The sequence below is a fragment of the Bombus vancouverensis genome, chromosome 14 (genome assembly GCF_051014615.1).
Source record: "Bombus vancouverensis nearcticus chromosome 14, iyBomVanc1_principal, whole genome shotgun sequence".
Lineage (NCBI taxonomy): Eukaryota > Metazoa > Arthropoda > Insecta > Hymenoptera > Apidae > Bombus > Bombus vancouverensis.
The window spans coordinates 10,032,270-10,053,492 of record NC_134924.1 but is presented as its reverse complement, the minus strand read 5'-3'; the positions used below and the strand labels follow the sequence as shown (position 1 = coordinate 10,053,492).

The window sequence follows — 21,223 nt, the reverse complement described above, 5'->3', positions numbered from 1 at the left end:
GTGTTAACATTATCCTTTGATATCATACTATTTTATGAGACATACACGATATATGAAAATATTGGACTGTTCATTGCAACGAGGAGACAAAGTAGATAATTATAAAATTATTGAGCTATTAGGGGAAAGCGTTCGACTATTAAATACTATAAGCTTCGACGTTCGAATAGTTTTTTCACCTTTTTAATTGTAATAGATAAATAAAAAACTAATAGATAATAAATAAAACTTTCTTCGTTCACATAGATGAAATTGCATCTTAAACTTAACGTTGTATTTCGATCAAAAATTCTCCAAAACCTGTCGATTGCCAGTACCGTCGACAAACTCTATCAAACGTCGTTGTACGAGTCAAATCGTCTGAAACGGTAAAATCTTTGGAACGTTGATAAGTAGCGAACGAACGAAACGAAACAACGGAATCAAGATGAAGAAAGGAAAAGGAGGAGAGAAAGGGTAAAGACGAAGAACGGAGGAATAAATTGGATTACAACATTCTCGACAAACGGTCCGCTACAAAGAAACGTAGAAAGGAGACTGAAGGTAAATAATGGAGTTGAGAAAAGGACGGAAAGGCAAAGGGGAGGAAAGGGTGGAAAATAAAGGGAAAAAAAAGAGAGTAAGCGAAACGCGGGAGGAAGAGCGGGCTACGGGGCGGCGTACACGTACGTTTAAACAGGGGAAACGAAATGTGCGCGTAGTGGGAACGAAACAGCGAGCGGACAGAGAAAAAGAATAACCGTAACGAACTTGGTGCAATAAGAATCGCAAGGTAACGGGCTCGCCGGTATTATTTCGGTAGCGAAGTCAATTTGCAATCAGCGGTGCAGCCGTTCTCCCCTCGTTTCCGCCGGAACGAGTATAGTCCGTATTTACTATAATGCGATAAGAGGCGAGCGGTATCGTACATTTAAATGAGACCGGCCCGCGTACTGTGTTTCCTTTCTTTATTTCCATCGTCCCGGGCTTCGCCGCCGTTCTTTCTTAATCCGACGCGAGTATCTGCTTCGTTGACTGCTACGATAAAAATGACGACGACAGCTTGCTAGATTACCAATCCCGTGGAAGTATACTAGAAACGTTCACAGACTCGATGGATTCGTTATTTTGCTTCGATTTAACGCTTTATGATTTTGTTGGTACATACACATTTGGTTATTCAGGAAATTGATAGCGAAAGTTAAGAAACATATAAAGGAACTGTGCCGTGTGTGCTTCCATAAGATTGGTATTCCATCGAATAATATACGCGTCGTTTCTTTACGCGAATCTTTCGAAGAACTACTTACTTTTCTTGTTTTTGGTAATTAATTCCTTTCGGTATCTTTCATAGATTTCTAGAGTATCGAATTCTTCGCTTATGTCTTTCGACTTTTTATCCTTTTATTTACACATGCCGCGAGATCGTGACTAACACAAATAAAGAGGCGAAAAATATCTTTCGAGTCGAGGGATGCTTAAATAAAAAAAGATGGAATCGTAAGGGGAGGAGGTAAATTGAAAGAGCCAGAGAAAATAGATCGACAATGCAGAATGCTTAGAAATGGCCGCATGCATGCCAAATATAACGTGTCCGTAAGTGTATTCGTTTAACAAGGGCAAAGGTACGAGCGTTGAATATAGAGGAAGCTATAAAGTTGCAAGAGCTGGGGAAAAAAGTCGACCATCCACCATCTCGAATATTTAAATTCATAAATGCGGGTCCGTTCTTCGATCCGAGCTGTCCTTTTCCCTCCGCAAAAAAAGAAGGAAAGAAAAAATTGACCTCGATTTGCTATGAATTATCGCCAGTAACGCGATCGTTTAAAAATATAAAAATACACGGTTTCGGTAACAAAAGTGTTTTACTTTTCGACAATTTAATTGCTTGTAACGATATATAGAATAATGCATAATCGTGCATTTTGATAAATAGAACTAACCACGAGTGTACTATGTCAACTGTACAGGCAGTTATTAATTATGAAACTAAACATTAATCGAGCCATATCAAAGATAATTTACTTAACGAACATGACCAATCGTTTGTGAAATTGAAAAATAATTTAAAAGAGAAACTGAGGAATTTATAAAGTTTTCTGAGAATGAAACTGTTCAATTCATATTTTGTTTCCTAATACCAAGAAATGTTCAGAAAATGAGATTCAATTTGTCTTCTGAATAATTCAATTGTCGAATGAGATTTAAGATCTTATCATTTTAGATGTTTTAAATACTTTACAATCCTCTCTCTCGTAATTCCACCTAATGCTAGAATCCAGCTAGACCTTAATGCTAATAATCCTATCATAATATTTACCACATCCCTCCCAACCGCAATAATCCTACGATAACAGTTATCAACTCTCTTTCTCTCTCTCTCTCTCTCTCTCTAATTCTAACAATCTTAATACGACTTTTACCAATTACCTGAACCCTATTAACTGCCTTATTTATTAACAGACAAATATCCGCTCATTTCATTCACCAGAAATTAAAAAAGAAACTACAGAAATTACGAATTAACAAATATCATTCCATTCCAAAATAAAATCATAATTTTCGTTATGATTTATTCGTGAGAAATAAAAGACAATAGAAAGAGAATTTTCATATTAAAGTATTTGACGCCCGAGCACTCGTATCGTTTAACAAAGCGTCGTCCACTTTAATTGCATTCACGCTCCTTTCGTTCCCACTGACAACAGCCTCCGAAACAATTACCCAGCAAAGTATACAGAAGCTAATTAGAGTTTGAGACACGTGTACGACGTAGAAGCCTCAGAGTCACGGATCAAGTCTTTGCCTTCGTAACGAGAATAGCAAAGGGAGAACACGGTAAAGGATGCGTTCTCTTGCGGAGCTTGAGTGGTCAATTTATCTGAGGTCACTTACCCGTTTTCCCCAAATAACAACGCCGCCGGAATATCATCCCTGTGTTCAACGAATCGGACAACAGTAACGAGACACTTCAACAGGATCTCTGACAGATACTACGAAAGTGTGATGTCGGTTGGAGAATTTCTTTCGAAGAAAAAGATCGATGATCTTCTTTTTTTTTTTTTATTAATGGATTTCTCTCGTCGATAAAAGAATTAATAAATATCACTGTATAGCATTACTTTTGTGCGACGTAACATGTAGAAACCACGTACCAATTTTTAATGAATTTATTTATGATAAAGTTTCTCTGAAATTCTGTATAAAATAAATTGAAAAATTGTGCTATATAGTCGGAATACTATTTTGCCAGAAAAGGAAAATTAGAATGTTAAATAATTTGAATTAGAATAGGTTCAAAAATTTATGCCCAATTCGTTACTTTACTTGGAAGCCGGGTAGTCCTTTTATCTTTGTCCTTTTTTGAAACGGATCTTATGTAAAAATTGATACGTTATATTGTGAAACAGAATTTGGAAAATCTAATTAAAGGTACAAATAGCGGATAATTATCAAATGGATTCTTCTCTATTGCGATGGATCTACGTAATTGATTCATTTACGATACAGAGTTCTGTTTCTAAGGAAATTTTTATTTAATCTCGTCAAACGTTCTTCTTTAGGCGTCTTAAAACTTTGCTTTTACTGCTTGCTGGCCGCCCTTAAGAGGTTTCGACCTCGATCCCATATAAGCACCACCTCGATCACCATTAGCCTCCATAATTTATGTATCCCTTTTCTGTGCCTTCTTATTAAAAGAGCAACCATTCAAGATGCACAAAAACCTCTCCAGATTATTCCTAACAATTTTTAAAATGTTTTTCTACCGATCGTTCGATATGAAAGAGCTAGCAGAGTTAAATAATAATTGTCCTAAATTCGAAATATTTTAAAAGTTTCTTTAAAAAACAATCACGTTGAGTAAAAAGAATCTGGCTCTGCTACAATAACGTTCCTCAATTGCACTACTACTTTCAACAAATGACTGCAATCTACAACCACTACTACACAACCTACGAATAGCTTGAAAATTTCAATCGTATCTATCGCCGTCACAGATTGCAAACAAATAATTATTCCAAATTTAAATGGTCGCTTAAAAAATAATTACATTAATCGCAAAAATGCTCTTTCTTCTAAAAGAACCTTTCTTAATCGCATTACTGACAAACCAGCGCAATCTACCGTCAGGTCCAATAATTGCCAGCAGAGAACATTGCTAAAAGTTCACCTCACCGAACATCCCGAACAAACACTAACTCATTTCCCTCATTCCCTAAAAAACCGCATCGAATATGAAAATTACAACAAGCCAGGTACTTTTTCCGCCGTTTTTTGGAACGTATTCGCCTGGGTTTTCGCGTCGGGAAAAACCATCGAGCCACCGATATCTCGCGCATGGACATCTCATTATGGCATCGTAAAAACGCAATTTCCGGGTGAACGCAATTTCGTTCGTTCGTTCGTTCGGGACTTTCTCTCTGGACCAACAGCTGGGAGGGCCGAACGATGTTTCACGACGAGGGTCCCGCCATATCTACGCGGGGAACATTAATTAAATCGGCTGGCTGGCTGGCTGGAGCTGGCGGCCAAGCAAAGGGGTGGAGAACACGCTGTGCTGGAGGGGGTTGGAAGCGCGCGGCATCCCTTTGACAGCGCAGTCAGCTTCTATCGCAAATTAAAGTCCCGGCTCACACTGGCCGGCACGAAAATAATTTCGCGCGCATAAGTTTCGCATCCCGCGCCCCCCGGCCACGATTTTCATGTTAATCCGTTCGCGGCCGGTGCTCGCATACACTGTGGCGAATTATCATTCTTTGACAGACGGATTCGAATTGCGAATCGTCGGGGGACGCCCCTTTGAAGCTCGCCTGCATCCACCGAGGGGATGAAACGCGCGAACCTTCGTTTGTTTTCCGCTATGATTAGGCGATTTTGTTTCTGCTGGTAGTGACTCTTTGGTCGTTTCGAATCGCTTTTTTACGCTACGGAATTAAGGGCATGGTAATCTGGCAATGAATTATACATTTTTGGAATTAGGGGTGGATTATAGGAGGGAGGTTATTTGAAATTTCTCCTGTCTAGAATGTTTAGAACGAGCGGTTTGATTTCAGTTTCTCAAGTATGGAGATTCACACATATCCACATATCGCTTACAAATTATTATCTTCTAATAACGATAACCACGTTATCGACGTAGAATTTAAATTCAGATTCTATCATAGCTTAGCTAAAATATTCTATCTCGGATAAACCTTGAGAAAAAGATCGTGCAAAGTGCACACCGTGGAGTAAACGCGCTATGCCAAACGTACGATATACCAAATCAATCTAAATATTCTACGTCGATCTAACTATTACTACAAATTAATCAAATCAAAGGAACTTTCAACTTTTGAACGTCGAAAAGACCATTCTAATCTGTCCGACGATAGTCACGAAAGCTTCTCAGGAATCTGAAATAAATCTTGGGGAAAAAATCGAGCGAATGGTACTACCGCGAGATATAGGCATCAATCTAAAAACTAGACGCATCGGAGGACGTAGAAGCGAAATCGATTACAGAGAAAGAAATGCCGGTGACATCGTCGGTTTTATCGCAGACCCGATTAATACCAAGCGCGTGCTTCTACATTCCATGGAAAAAACAGCCTCGTACCCGAAGCCGGCTCAATTTTTTCCCTCGATTCGCATTCCCGTTGCGTCCTGCACGCCCACGCAGTTTCTACTTTTTGCGTGTCGTAGCCTCCGCTCTGGCCCGCACACTTAATCAACTCTCGTTACGGTCTAATGGCTTAATACCGTGGCTAGCTTTGTCCAGAGGCTAGCAGAATCTCTCGCCTGTAGGCTAATTCGAATTTAAACCCTGCCACTTGCTTCGCCCGGTCGCCGCCACTCTTCCCAGAGAGTTACGCGCTGCTGTAGTTTTCGTAAACGTTCCCGACGCTGCCAGCCACTCTACTTCTCTCTTTCTCTCTTTCTCTTACGCTTTCCTGTAACTCTTGTTACCGTGCCTTCAATTACGGTCTATAACTTTCCGTTGACCGGTGAAATCACGCTTTTAGCTGAATGCGTCCATTACGTCGTAACGCGGAACGAGTTTAGCCGCGGTACCGGCTGAAATATTTCAGTGCTCCAGAACCGGAGCCAGATGATCCCGACCGAATCTCCGTTTCCAAGCGCTGCTTAGGTATCAGACGGTATCTGTGCTTTCGATACTCTGCATCGTGGATTTTAGTGGAATTGCGTCAGAGGATTATGGGTAAATGATTACGGCGTTTGAAAAGACGGAGGGAAAATTGCGAAGATTTTTGTTGTACTATATAAGAGGATTCGTCTAATAAATGTATAGAAGTGAAATGTAAATTTAGGGTTTCCTTACTCAAACGAGTCCTTTCATTTATTTCGATATGTATCGAAAATGTTTCGAGGATACGTAATTTTCATTCAATGGAAATTATTCTATTTGAATTGATTCGTTATAGAAAGTTTATTAGCGATTTACAAGTTTCTTCAACGAATAAGACAACGTATGGTGTACGGACGAGATGTGACTATTTGCCAACCTCCTGGCGTGGAACAGTCACGCTGTCAGAGCTCGTAACGTACTCTATTGGATGCAGTAACTAATAGCTGTTCCCGTAGATTAAACCATTGCTACTCTAGTTAATGGTTGCTATGTTAATGGTTACCATGAGTATAGTAGAAATATCAGACATAATCGCTGCGATTAACGCATCGATTCGTAGAAGTATTACAAATATCTTTTACGCTTTTATTTCACAATAAAATAGGATTTCAACAAAATGACGATAAGTAGTATGGCAATTGAAAATGTGGCTTAATAATAAAAGTTATATTACGAATATTTTATGTTCTCTAATAAACGAAATGATGCAAAAATTTCTTTAGATTTTATATGATGTGTTTGTTTCGTTCAATGTGATTGATTTACAAAATTACGCGTTAAATATTAATTGCAAGATTTAGAATATTTCTGAAACTTGTATGTAAGCTAGGCTAGCTCTGATTAGATGATTAATCTAATTCACGCGTTTAATCGATACATGGTACCTATCTTATACGGAAGCGCGCTCCTCACGGCTGATGTTTGGAATCATCAGCTTAAGCAGATCAAGGATCACATGTAATTAACGTCCGATTAATACGATGATCTGCGCTCCGTTTCACGTCCATGAGACCGAGCAACAGGATAGCAAGGTTCGAAGCGAAAGCCTTTCATACCGTAAATGGATCCAATAATCGCAAGATTGCTATCATCTCCGGTGCCACGAACCTAAAAATCACCTTTAATGTCCTCCTTCTGGCTCTGCCAGCCTCCTCGTACTTTCTATCCTTTGATTTGCTAATTTCAAAGATTCTTCACTACTTTATCAGCCATCAAAGGCTATAATAAGCGATTTCAATTGAAGATGTCGCTTAATAATATGGTTGAAAAGTTAGCGGATATTTTATATTCATTAAGCAAAATGGCGAAGAAAATTGTTTTACAACAGGAACATTTTTCTTTTTATAGAAAATCTAGAAGATACATTATAACAGTTAAATAAATTATTATCACTGAGGGAAATAGAGAGAGAGAGAGACAGAGAAATAAAAGAATTATATAAGATATCTTCTCAGGAGCAAAGAATAGGAAAATTAATTTATTATTCCATAGTTTTATGGTACATAATTTGACAATTTCGAAACACCGTACACACTATCTCAAAAGTCACGTTTCCGATATTTACTGCCACAAAAGTTCCACCATAATATGGCCCGCAAAAACCCACTGGAGTACACGACAAACTTTCATCAACGCTGGTTCTCTTTCTCAAACACAAGGGAAAAGATAGTTCGATTATCTTTCTACGATTCTACATCACATAATTCACCCATAGCAAAATTATTTCCCGTACAACAAATTTATTTCCTACAAAAAAATTCTGTCCAGCGCGATATTCACGAAAATTCCAGCGTATCATCGTCGCAATAAGACACAGTTCCATTACACAGAGACACGCACAACGCGTTAACCGATGTTATAAGCAACACGAAACGCAACCTCGTAAGCGATCCCGTTTCGAGATCGATCGAGGGCAATTCCCCATTATCCGGTATCGCGTCGATCCTGCGATCGCGGCTGTATGGACAGGTACAGGCGTCCCAAAGGTGAACGAAGGTATCCTCCGTAGCGCGGCAATATCGCGGTAAACCCGGTGAAAATATGTATCGCGCGCGGCTCATCTGTTTTAGCCGGTAGGCATGCGGCCGGCATGTGCGGCCGCGGTCGACTCACGCCTACGCGGCTCGCTGCCGATTACACCAGCACGCCCCGGGTTATAACCGGTCTCGAAACCGGTCCCGAGGGATACAACCGTGCACGGTAAATACGGGACATTGGAATGGAGCTGCATCCCTTTCCTATCTTCAATCGTTCGCACGTCTTTACCCTGTGTGCGTAGCTTGTTGTTCGAAATTGTTCGTAGTAGTTTGAGAGTGGGTAGCGGCGAGTGGTTTTTCGAAAGTGTGTGGTGGAAGACGTTTTTTTATGTGTCTAACGTTTTACATGTGCAACGTGATTGGGGGAGATGGTTTTTTTGAATGGGGATGATTCGTTTGCGAGAGGCTTGTAGTTTGTGGCATGAATATTTAGGATGGCAAGAATGGACCGAGACTTGACGATAAAACAGCTTATTTTCTCGTCAGATGGCTAGTAGGCTATAGAAGTTTAACGCATTCTTGCGTGTGTTTGCGTGGAAAATATAGCAACGATGTAATTGCTAGAGTCGAAATTGTGAACGAGATAGGCTAGAGAGTTGTAGCGATACTATTGTATGTTGAGTGATACTATTGTGCGCCGGTGTGTTGACATTTTGTGACATATGGAAATCAGTATCGGAAGCCTGGTGGAAACTATGTAGTTACACTGTAACGTAGTATATGACAGAAATGACGTATGAAGTCCGAGGGCGAGTTTCGTGGTAATTTCGATGTTTGTATATGTTAATTTACCATAATTTAGATATGGACCAGTTTGTAACAATATTGTGAAAGCTTTCTAACATATAGAATGAGTAATGTAATGGAAATTTTATGACCAGTCTTGAAAAATTATCTTGTAACATTGTGACAAATGCAAGTTCTATTTAAAAATAGTTTATTTTATATTTAATAAGAAATAATTCGTTTCGTTATAAAATACAACAGTATGCGAATATTAGATGTAATTGTGGGAGAAATTTGATGTTATTGCATTCTACGTGTAAAATCAATTTAGCCCCGCAGGCTATCAGAGTAATTTTAAATGACGTCACATGTGACCCCTTATTTTACAATCTCAACATACACGCTGACCTCGTATATTTCCAACAGAGAGAAAGAGAGAGCGCTTACACGTTGTGTACTCACAGACTTACGTTCTCTGCGTTTTAAACCAGCTAGACTGGGCGAGGCAAACAGAAAAAGGAGACAAACGAGCAAAGGTACGGTCACTCTGTGACTACCAATCGCTACAAACTACCACTACTTTATGCCGATTCAACCCACTCGAACCCATTCAAAGCTTCCACTCTAAAAATCTGTTCCCAACTCTTTCACGTACAAACGCTTGCATCGTAAAACATTTCAAGCAAACAACTATCCAAAGGAAACACGAACAAACAACTCAAATCTATAAACCACGAATAGGTTTGTACGTGAATAGAATTTTGAAAAATGTAGAGTAAATGGAACCGCAAGGTGTCGTATGTTCTTTACACATTACACGTAGAAATCTAGCGTTGTGCGATTAGTAGATTAAAGATGTATACGAATATAAGATGGAAAATTTGAAACATCAAAAGTATAATGTTTATTAGAACATCTAATGGCTGGAATAAACGTTTGCGTTCGTTCTATTTTCTTAGTTACGTTCATGAAAAATGAACTTTGCACAAACATTCGCGATCTAGCGACGTAATATTTGCTTTACAGATGTTTAAGTCTGGTTATCGAAATTTCTAGCCAATGAGGTAACGCCGATGTTATAACAACTGACCAAGTTCCTCCATGGAACAATGAAGAAATCAATGATTCGCGAACCCACGCACATTTTCTTTCACGCGTTTACATTCGCCTAACTTCGCGATTCTGCTTTGATTCTTTCGATCGAGTGGCCGACACACGGTTCGACACGTGGTCTGCACCGCGCACAGATTGAAGAAAACAGAGCAAACGTCGTGGCTAAAGAAACACTTTCCGCGCAGCTCGATATTTTTGCATTAATCTGCCGTCTGACCGATGGAATTCGCCGAGACAAAAAGAGAAAAAATTCACCTGGACGCGACATGAAACAGTTGGAAATAGGCGCTTAACAGGATGGCAGAGAAGACGAGAAGAAAAACACGAGTCCAGTGGTGCGTATAAACTTTAATTTATGGCGTAACGCCTGGAGAAAGGTTTCGAGCTAATTTCGCGTCAGCTTCTATGCGGTGGTCTGTTCTTTACAGGTTCAATCTACTTTGTGCAGGTTATACGCGTTTCTAGCTTTATGGTGCTTTCCTCTGATATGGTAGCTTGAATTGGTTGGTTAAATGAAAGGATTAATACTTTTGTAGTATCGTGCAAGTTGTTTGGAGAAAGAAAATCTAAATATTGCTATTAAATATTCGTTGTTGCTTGTTAAGTGGAGTGACCTTAGAGGTTAATAAGTAAGAACGGCGCGAGGGAACTTGAACATTTTAAGTAAAATCGTTTTATCATCTCGTGATTAACACGCTATTATAACACTTTGACGGCGCGTACTTAATTAATGACATATTATAATAAAGTCCCATATTTCAGAAATAAACAGTTTCGAAACGATAATACAGACTTTTAATGAATATTACAAGCATGATAATTAAATTTAAAGCGGAGTACTTAATCGAGTCAATATCAGGACAGAATCATATTTCATTGAAATCAGGCCAGTGGGACATGAAAATCACGTTTTAACGTTTAAAAGCTATTAATTCATTCGCAAATGACGATTTCCTATCCTCGTTCCATAGCCTGCTTATTCTCAATCGCGTCTAAACGCTTACACACGCGTATGAAAACTCCTGAGTGAAACAAACCATTTCTTTCTCGTACACTCAACAATAACTCTTCCAGATTATCGATCTTTGTTGTGTCAGTTTCATCGAGAACATTAAAATTAAGATTTTCCCGTTCATCACGAGTAATTTACACAGATTCAAGATGAGATTCGAGAAACAAGCAATCCGTACGTTCGTTAACAGTTTATTGAATATATCGACTTCTATCGGATTCACAAGTGACTCACGCGAAGGCTCGCGTTCAAGTGGTTATTTTTTCGCGCGATCTTACAGACTGAGATCGTGCGAAGAAATGCGTTGAGACGACGCATTTAAATCGAGTCAGTGGGCGTATCTTTACGTCAACTAGCCGAAGAATGCTGTTACTTCTAACATCGGATTGACGTCATTGGAATAGGAAGAGGCTTATCGTCCAGTTGACATATCTATTTGTTTAAGACTTAAAAACTGACAGTGTATAATTCTTCTTGAGTAAAATTGATCGGTTCAACGGGCACACAAATGAGAGATTTTTCTGCTCTCGGCGAGTTATACGTATTTATGAGATGATAAATAGAAAAAAATAATTTTCTAGTTAGTTTCGAGAAATGATGACGAGTCGATAGCATGTACGTATTTTTGAAATAAGTATCAGTTAAAATACATATTATGTGTGCATTTTGTGCAATTTTCTTACTATATTTACACTTTCAAATTTCTCATGAATTGCATAAAAATCCACAGTTTGATAACACACGATGATTCAGAGATGTTAATCTGAATTTAATTTGTCATAAAAAGAAGTAGCTTTCTAAACGCAAACTTGCGACGACCACGCGCCAGCTGTTCGCGACTGTTCACGCGTTACAACAATAGCTGGACAATAGGCATTCTATAGAACTGTAATATCATGCAAAATCATTAGCGGCGTGGTGCGATTTATCGAGCGATAAATCTTGAACGAACACGACAAAACGCGCTGTCTTTTCGAGCCGCGTGGAATTAGAAACAGAAGTGCGGCGCATTGTTTGCCAGTAAACGTTTATAGTCGATAGATTTCGTAATTTGTCGTATAAACAGATATTCGAGATAAAGAGTGGGTGCTTGAGTCCTTTTACTATCGTAAACATATAAATGAGAGTGTTTGTGATCGTGTTGACGTGTATGGAAAGTTGTCAAAAAAATCATATTCCTTTTAAGAAACGTTTATATAATGAAAGATTTATGTCAGAGAAAAAACCAACAATCAATTAATTACATATTTTCAACGGATGGGTGATGACAAAGTTAAACTTTATTTTTAGAGAGAAACATCAAATGTTCTTTTTCTTTGCTCGCCGATTTCGTTGTTTTGTCATTCTTCGCGTTTTGGCATCGATTCTGGCAAATTTTCAACAACCCACGGCACGGTTCGATGATTTAATTACAACTCTATTTTATACCACGCCTAAGCGCCCTAATAGAATTACTCGCAATGAATGCTAAAATGTACAGTTGAATGGCAGAATCGGGAAATCGGTGGTATTAAACAAGCTCAAGCTTTCATTGCTCCATTACACAGATTATAAACTTCCGAACTACCAAATCTCGAACACCGGCCAACAGTTACAAACAATTATAACATTTGTTATTACAATCCGTGGAATTATTCGAATAAAATTCTTATTTGTCTGTCTATTTTTTCGTATGGAAATACTTTTATTTATAGAAATTACATTTTTCCTGCTTACTTTTTCTTTCTTAAAACGATATACGATCAGCTAAACTTGAAACATTTTGAGTAAAGAAAAATTGAAATTGAAAATTAAAATATAGGCCTTCTATTTAATGATCGTAATGAGATCCAAGAAACAAGGAATCTTTAAATTCTTACAATCGGTCTATCCGTTGAATTACCCTTCTACGGTATCAAAAACAGTACATCCAAGTCTGCATTCAAGAAACAAAGAAGCATCAATTCCTTACAATCAAGCTCTGCATTCAACCATAATTTTACAATATCAAAATTCTGCCTCCGGCTCAAAGAAACCGAACTCAAGCTCCATCGAACAAACATCTACTCCGGCAGCAACAGAAAATGTAACACCCAGGACGAACGTGATCCAGGATGAACGTGAAAGAAAGCAGAAAGCCCTGTCCAATTCATACACAACACGTTACAAAAACATGTAACGAAAGGTTCGGGGCGACGCTTTCGAGAATTTATTTGGAATCAATGGCGACAAGATCAGGCGACAGCTGAATGAATAGCTTTAACGAGGCGAGGGGCGTGTTTTCTCGCGCGGGTTCACAGTTAAATCTTCTCCGGACTCGTTCGTTGGTTTGCTACCCTCGATAACCAAGGAACACGTGCGATCTACACGAACACAGGTCATGAAATTTCGTTTCGTGCGCGAGCCTGTGTATCCCTCGGCTCCCTCTTAAATACGTGATGCCAGGATAACGGAACCTGTCCTCCCAAAGCGTCTCTAGAAACAGTGCTGGGACTCGTACGAACTCACACACACACATAGACACACACACCACACGCGTACACCAACCGTATACGGGATTAAGATTCGATCGGTGATTGCAGTTCGAAGAAAAAGCGCGCGGTTCCCAGCGGCCGACCTATTAATGACCGGAGATAAGGGAGAACGAGAGATACGATAGCGAGACCGGGTTCGAAATTTCAGATAAGCCGGCCGGGAATAACGACGATCGAGTTCTAGGTCTTTTAATACCGCCTCTATAGCCGCTGCGCGTTCTATGTATTCGGTTGTTTTATCAACCACGCGGTTTCTTTGCGGGGGAGTGTACCGATTTAGAAACTTTATCGAGTTCTTTTTTTTTCTCGTAGGAAGACAGAAATCTTTTAAAAGTTTTATTAGGGGTGTGGTTTGGCGGAGGAAAAGCAGAGTGGTAAGATCTTCTTCTTAAAATGATAGGAAATAGAGAATGAACGAGCGACGTAGGTTAAAAGGATCTTTCATATTTCAGAAAAAACGAGTAGTTTTTTGTATTTAAAGAAATTATTACAAATTGTAACGAAGCATCTGCCATCAGTGGATCTTAAATTACAAGGTTATACGCACAGATGTTTAAAAATAATCATATTAGGATTATATTAGGTTTGGAGCAAGGATAAGCTTACGTTTTATCGTTGCTGCGTGAAAATGAGTGATAATCGCAAGTACATATAAATTTCTCATAATTTCAAATACGAAACGTTCACGATTGAAAATCAGTAGAATAATTCACAAGCTCGTACCACGTCTTTCCTTGTACCTCTCTAAACCAGAGTTCCGCGACAACGTATGGAAAGACCAGTTCGAGCCGTACGAAGAGAAAACGAGAAAACGGGAAGGAAGCCAAGAGAAAAAGACGAGCGTAGAGGGATCGTTCTCTCGCCTGCGTGCTATCCAACCGAAAGGACAGGCAGCAGAAGCGGGACGATTGTCCCGAGCAGGAAAACGGCGGAAAGTTCCGCGTGTTCGGCCGGCAGCAGTTTAAGTTTCCGCAGAGCCAAAGTTATAACGAGAATTGCTCTGCCCGCAAACTTTTCCGGCCGAGTCTCGCATGTACACAACCCCCTACCTAGTATTTTTCTCCACCGACACGGTGTTCCTTCGCATACGTGCATGCAACCCATCCCCATCGCGTCTCGCTACCCTCTTGCACAGTCTCACGCTCGTATTTACGCGGCGCATGCTCCACGGGAATTGTTTGCGTCCACGTTCCCTCCCTGCCTACATCTCGTGTTCGCCATGTAAACCGCGCGTACCGCAGACATTTTTTCCTCGACGCGAAATCCACGCCCGCACCCCCGTCCACCCTACAGTTTCACAGGTCGCGGCGCACCGATCTTTTTCTCGGCCGCGACCCGCTCTTTCTCGTAGGTATTCGCGCGGCGAGAATAAAACGCTGGCATATTTCAGACTTATTGCCACGCGCGACGAGTATTCCGCCAAGAGTATTCCTTTATTTCGCCTGTTTCCATTCCTACGCGGTTTATGGCCGCGCAGAAACGTTACACGAGCTTCGAAGCTCTACTCGTAAGATTCGTAGATTTTTGCTTTTGCTGGTTGTTGGAAATGATCGTTGGGAGGATGGTAAATTTATTTCGAGAATTTGTAGAACGGTTTTTTTTCAGAGGAGTTTAATTCTGGGTTCAAGAGATATGGATTAGTTGGGGATAATAAAATTCTTCAAGATCATCGTTTCATCCCTTTTCATACAAATGCAGCGTGGTACGATCGTAATCAAGAAGATTGTAAGAAAGCCGAACGTTTGAAAGTGAAAGGAATATCGAGAATAATAAAATTTCGTTGGAGGTTTCATTTTCGAGGAAGAACACAGCTATAGAGATTATGGAAACTCGTAAAAAGCAATACCAAGGTTAGAAAACATTTTTGGTTGGAAAAATATCTCTTCGCCAACGTGGATGTATCAGGAAATTATTACAGATTGATAATCATGAAATCATGATCACACACCGAATAACAACGTTCGATCAAACTGGTGCATAATGATCGTTGCAGAATATCCATCAATTATTTTCCACTTTGTTGTAAATGTTTAAAATAACACATGACCAATGAATTCACGTAATTACAGCCTGTAGGGGCTTGATTGTAATATATTTGAGTATTTACCTTGTTGTCCCAACGTTAATGAAATTAATTTTGGGAAATGTAATCGACGCAACCGCAACGCATTCCTATATATAGCTACGTTTTCGTTCTACTTCCGATAGATTTATAGAAACGTACGATTATTCTTGTTGGTAACCGAACGATTATCGATTTCTAAACACGCGTCGAAAATTCGATTGAGATTTTTTTCGCAAACCTACGCCACAACGTGTGGTTTGCAGGTGTCACTTTTTCCAAGCTAATGTTCATAAAATTGCCTGTCCTGTTTCGAATTTCCAGTTTAGAGGAGGAAACGCGCGGCAATGTTGATTTTAGCAAAACGGTAGTTTTCTTACTGCAACTTTGTTTCTGGTTCTTCTTTTACGTCGTGTTGGCTGGCCATAAACGAGTATCGTTTACCGTCGCGTGGCGTCTGTCTAAGTCTGGTTAATACCACTGCGCCGTTGCTTTTATCGGGGAAGACTGAGCTTTGCAAATTGAAACTTAACAAAAACCAAACATTTCACGTGTTTTATTAATAAAATGCTGTTCGACGAAATTTCTAATTCAATTTAATACATTGCAATGTGATTAATTACATATTTGTTAAAAAAGTACAAATTTGTTTAATTCTTATCAACATTTCTTTATAAGGTTTCGAATTTTAGTTTCTTAAGTAATTTTATTGAATTTATATTATAGCCGCGCATAAAGTTTCAATATCTAAAAGGCACCTAATATAATACATTACAACTAATAAATTCGAAATACATTCTACACGTGCGTGACAATTTACTACCTCATAATCACCCAGAGCTGCAAGTCGTCGAATTCCAACCTACATTTTGTTACCGCTGCGCGTGCACACAAGTAAAATCAGTTTCGAATCCAGGAGAACAACGAGGTAAAACGTACCAGATTACCGGCGTAAAATCTCCGAATTCCCGGCGAGGTTGTCGGATTACCGCGAAAGTTTTGACGCGAAACGAGGTGGAACAAAAGAATCCGAGTGGTGTGGCACAGAAGAGGCCTGAAAAGCGGCTAAGATCGGGCGGGGGTCGCGTTTGAAGTAGCATTTCCTTGGCGCAAACGACCCTCTTAATCAATTGCTAGCACCTTTATCGCGGCTCTCGAGCGACGTAAAGCCTCGATAACAAGCCGCAACTTCGATAAATCTCCTTCTTTCTCTCGCTATTTCCTTTCTCGGCTACGTCTTGCCGAGAAAAGGAAAGAAAGGAAAAAAAAAGAGAAACGGTGGACATATATCTTGATTCGATCGTTGCGTCGTGGCTGAAACGCTTAGAATACGAGGCAGAAGAAAGAGAAGGGGGGAAAACTCGTGGCCCACGAGACAGGCGAAAAAGCTTTCGATGGCTCGACCTTCTCGCGACCGAATAAGGACCATAGGGAGAGAGGAAACTTATGAAAATCCGGGATTTATCGCGGCATACGCGAGAGGCAGCCGCCACCACCGTGGGAGGCTCAGACAAATCGTCCGGAAGTTAACGTTCGATCGTTTCACGAATCCTCTTTTCGGCAGAGCCACGGGGCACCCTCTGTCCCGTGGACCAGCTGCCTTTGAAAGCCCTGATAAAAGTTTTAATCCGTTTCTACTGGCTCTCTACCGATGTGGTTCCTCTGTTGCTCTCGGCCAGAGCGAAAGCCCCGGGATTCTCCGCTTTTGTCTGCTGTTTCCCCCAGAAAAATACGGGAAACGAATGTCTGCTTTTAATGAGACCTTCGAGGTTGATACAACCAGATGGCTTTAAGAGCTGTTTAGAGAAATATGAATGGAGGTTATTCGAGTTAACTGCGAGAATTCGAAATCCGCGTGAAGTTTTGTTCGTGTTGTTTCGTTCTTGCATCGTTAAGTTTTGAATGTTCGAGACGAAGTATTTAGATTCGAGCGTGAACGAAAAATTTGGTACATAATTCAGCGATTTACTCGTTTGAGTTTTCCTTCTGGTTTCGTGTTAGAAGATTTGCTACATTCAAATATTTAATCTTTGTGGTCGAGATAACTGAGACTACCGTATCTTGGAGATGGTTAAACCATTTTCGAAACAAAGTAATTTTAATACATATTTTTTCATTTCTATAATTTCACGCTACAGACACAGCTGGACAGAGCGTTTAGAATAAATTCAAAATAAAAAACGAAATTCGTTGGCTAAAATCTCATTTTCAAGAACGTTAATATTAAAAGTCTATTCAAATTCTATCATAGAGATCGGTAAATACAATACATAATACTTATTTCGATGATACGATCCGCTGCAACGTAGCTGTCAATTGTAAAGCTATTACATCTGTATGTATATTGAAAAACAGGTTAAACAGAATGACGAAGAAGCAGAAGAACATGCGAGAAATATCGAACAGTTGGCCATTTGAAAGACCATCTCAATCGAAAAGTTTCTTCGAATAAACAGATCGAACGCCGTGTTCGCAATAAGAAAACTTTTATTTTCCAGCTGATGTTTTCGAAACGCGATCTTCCGTCTCGGCTGCAATAGCGATGCTTAAAGCGATTTATCGAGATCAAGCTGCGCGCTGCGACCGTTTCCATTGGGCCAACAAAGCTATACGTTTAGTTTCAATGGAAATACGCGAAACTGAAGCAATCTGGAAGTTCCGTCTTTCGAGAAAGCAGAGACTCGATCGAGGTTACGCCTCCATCTCCTTCGAAGTTAATCGTTAATGCAATCGATTCCGACGATTGCGGCAAGGGGAAACGTCGAGTACGACGTTCATTTAGATTTCTAGAGCCGTCACTGTGTTCTCGTGTATTTTTAGAGCGAACGGCTCCGGTTTCATGAAATAGCTTCGCTGATTCTACAAAGATGTTTCTTGCTACATTTTCAGATGTTCGCAAGTGTAATCCGTTTTAATGGACATTTCCATCGAGGAAATTGGTTTATTTTTGGTTCTATTTATTAGTTGGTGGATCGTGTGTTTTGCGAGCTTTCAGCTCGATCTTAACATTTTATCGACATATCGATCTATATATAAATCTATGAAAAGCATAACTTTCTTCTTGAAGATTCTACAAAAATTAATCTTTTCGCTATTTTCACCCTTAATTGTAATATAAGCAATTAAACCTATGTATAAACGTCGCACGTATAACTGAAACACGCTTCAACCTCTCATTTACTTCAGAATCAGTTACAACGACCAATAAATAACCTGTTTTAATTCAACTATCGGATCCCTGGCTTCCTATTTGAAGTAAAATTAAGATTTCCTCGTAGGATAACATTTTACGACTGAATATTTAATACGCGATAAAGTGTACTTATACGAGCAAGCAGCACGATCGTTCACCAACTAATCGAGCTCACAAATTTCACGACAGGCTAGCAGCGGCATCGAGCGCCGATAAAACGAAACGAATGGCCAGCTTATCAACGAAAAATGCATCGCACAAAAGTAGTATCGGCGATAATGCGTGCCAGGGATCGGCGTATTTCAGTAAAATAATTCTGCATTAGGCTGCACACACGCGTGCAAACGCGCTGGCTAATCTGGCCGAGGCCGCATACGCGCGCGCTTCGGAAACGAGAAAATTAATTGCGATCCCAAAAATACGAGGGGGCGATTCCCATTATAATAAATTCTGGAGTAAGTTTCACGAAGGCTGCGACCCCGCCGGAATTTATGCATCGTATAAGCCAATTATTTATCGTCCAGCCGCTCGTCCCTCGACTTTGACCACCGTAACACTTTTTAATTTGACCTCGATTAATCGTTCAGCCGAGTGAAGAACGTTCATTCGATTATAGTTCGACATTCCGATTATGCTTTTATCGAAGAATACCAACGTTTCTACAGCCATTCTATATTCCTAATCTCGTTTCGCGTTAAAATTCTATCAATCGGCGTTTCTTAGGGTGATATTATAAAGTTAAAAAAGAAATATCGGTTTTATATGCAAATACGGAGGGGAATTGAATTTCCATACGGAATACACATTTTGAATTGATAATATTACGTAATAATGTTTCCACGTGGATTTATACGTGCATAATAAAAGCGTATCTTTATAAAATAAATCTTATTTTAAACATCAACCTTATTAAAGTTAGTCCGACCGAATTAAAACACTCTAATTTAAACCCATTCAAACGTTCTTTTCACGTTCTTCTTATTCCTATAAACTAACGACTAATGATTTTGTGTTCAGCTTTGTTAATAAAAGAAACGAATTTACCAGTTATTCAAGCTATCGCTAGTCTCAATACAGAATTTTCATCCTCTTAACACTCTCGCTATTAACCTACCTATATTTTGTACAAATCACGCGAACTTTGCTTTTCTACGTCTCTTGGTTATGACCTGACTTTATCTAGCGTTCAAATGAATATAAAACTTTTGAGCAGTGGTCTACATCAAATCTGCTACAATAACGACAGATACGACAAATTGAACGAATTGATTTCTCGAAAATCACAATGAAGTTTTATCCTGTTAAAATATTTACTGCTCTTTATCCAATACAGAGAAAGAACAGGTGACCAGAAAGAGATAAAAATGGGACTTACCCGTGCCAGCCGCCCCCAGCCTTAGCACTGCGTCGCCTTGAAGGGAGATGGAGAGGGTGGCTGTGTCCTCAAGGCGTGCAAGAACTTCTTCGGGAATGTCCTCGGGTTCGCGGAGGCGGAGGGTTACTTCTCCTCCGCCTCCGCCACCCTGACCACTTCCACCCCCGGGACTCGTCGACGCCGAGTACATGAACACAGATCCGTACCCATGTAATGACTGCAACGGCAGCCTGACGCCGCCCACTTCCCCGACCGGACCCTGAAAATATTACCAGATAATGTTGAGAATCAGATTTTTTGGAGACCAGAGACATTTTTTAAATTAGACATTTAAATTAAGACATTTTTAGATTTAAGAGGAATTGGTTTGTAATTGTGAACTGCTGTTTGAAATCAGACTTTTCGTTGCCTTTTACAAAATTTCAACGATTTATTAATTTTTATAGCGCTCTAAATTACGAAACCTTGATAGGTTAGTTTCCATTAAATTGTAGTAAATATATCATATAAATTGATTGTTTCAATGTTTGTTGATAAAAGAAGACTCGTCCTACGTAGTTGATAGGCGTCTATCGTGATGTTGTTAAGAAACAATTGGGCGATGAGAATGTTCAAATTTTCTTTCCGATAAATATACACTTCGTAAATGTGGAATAATAATTTGTAAAAATTACACAAGTGAATTACGTTAATTATATCGATTTAACGCTGATAGTAGACAGCTTCGCTACAGGTATCTTGGTATCGACAGTACTGAAGTTATCTATATAACAAAAATTACAATTCAATAAACAATCGAACACTAGAAACGAGCTTAATCCAGTACGATACAAACGAATGAAATTTTCTTTCTGGACAGTAACTCGATCGAAGAAAGAGGGCGAGCAAAGATGTTTTCGGGGCGATCGGACGCGTGATATTAAATTTAAGGGTTCAGTTTTACGTCAGGCAACGACTGATATTCCCTAGAGGCAAACACCGTTGACGTCGTCGCTTCTCGACATAGCTGGGTTTCCATTTCTCGCTATACGGGCCACGCAGCGCGTCGCCGAACGTTCTTTTACGAGCAGAAATATTTTGCCAA

At 39.7% G+C, this 21,223-nt stretch overlaps 1 protein-coding gene across 7 annotated transcripts in view; it reads right to left on the bottom strand.

The window, feature by feature from the left end:
- LOC117154918 (uncharacterized) overlaps positions 1–21,223 on the bottom strand; it is a 506,217-nt gene that overhangs the window by 227,533 nt on the left and 257,461 nt on the right. For all 7 annotated transcript variants that reach the window (XM_033330351.2, XM_033330377.2, XM_033330342.2 and 4 more), the window contains one exon: positions 20,140–20,398. In XM_033330351.2, the coding sequence (XP_033186242.1) occupies positions 20,140–20,398 (259 nt within the window). The remainder of the gene's footprint in view (positions 1–20,139; positions 20,399–21,223) is intronic.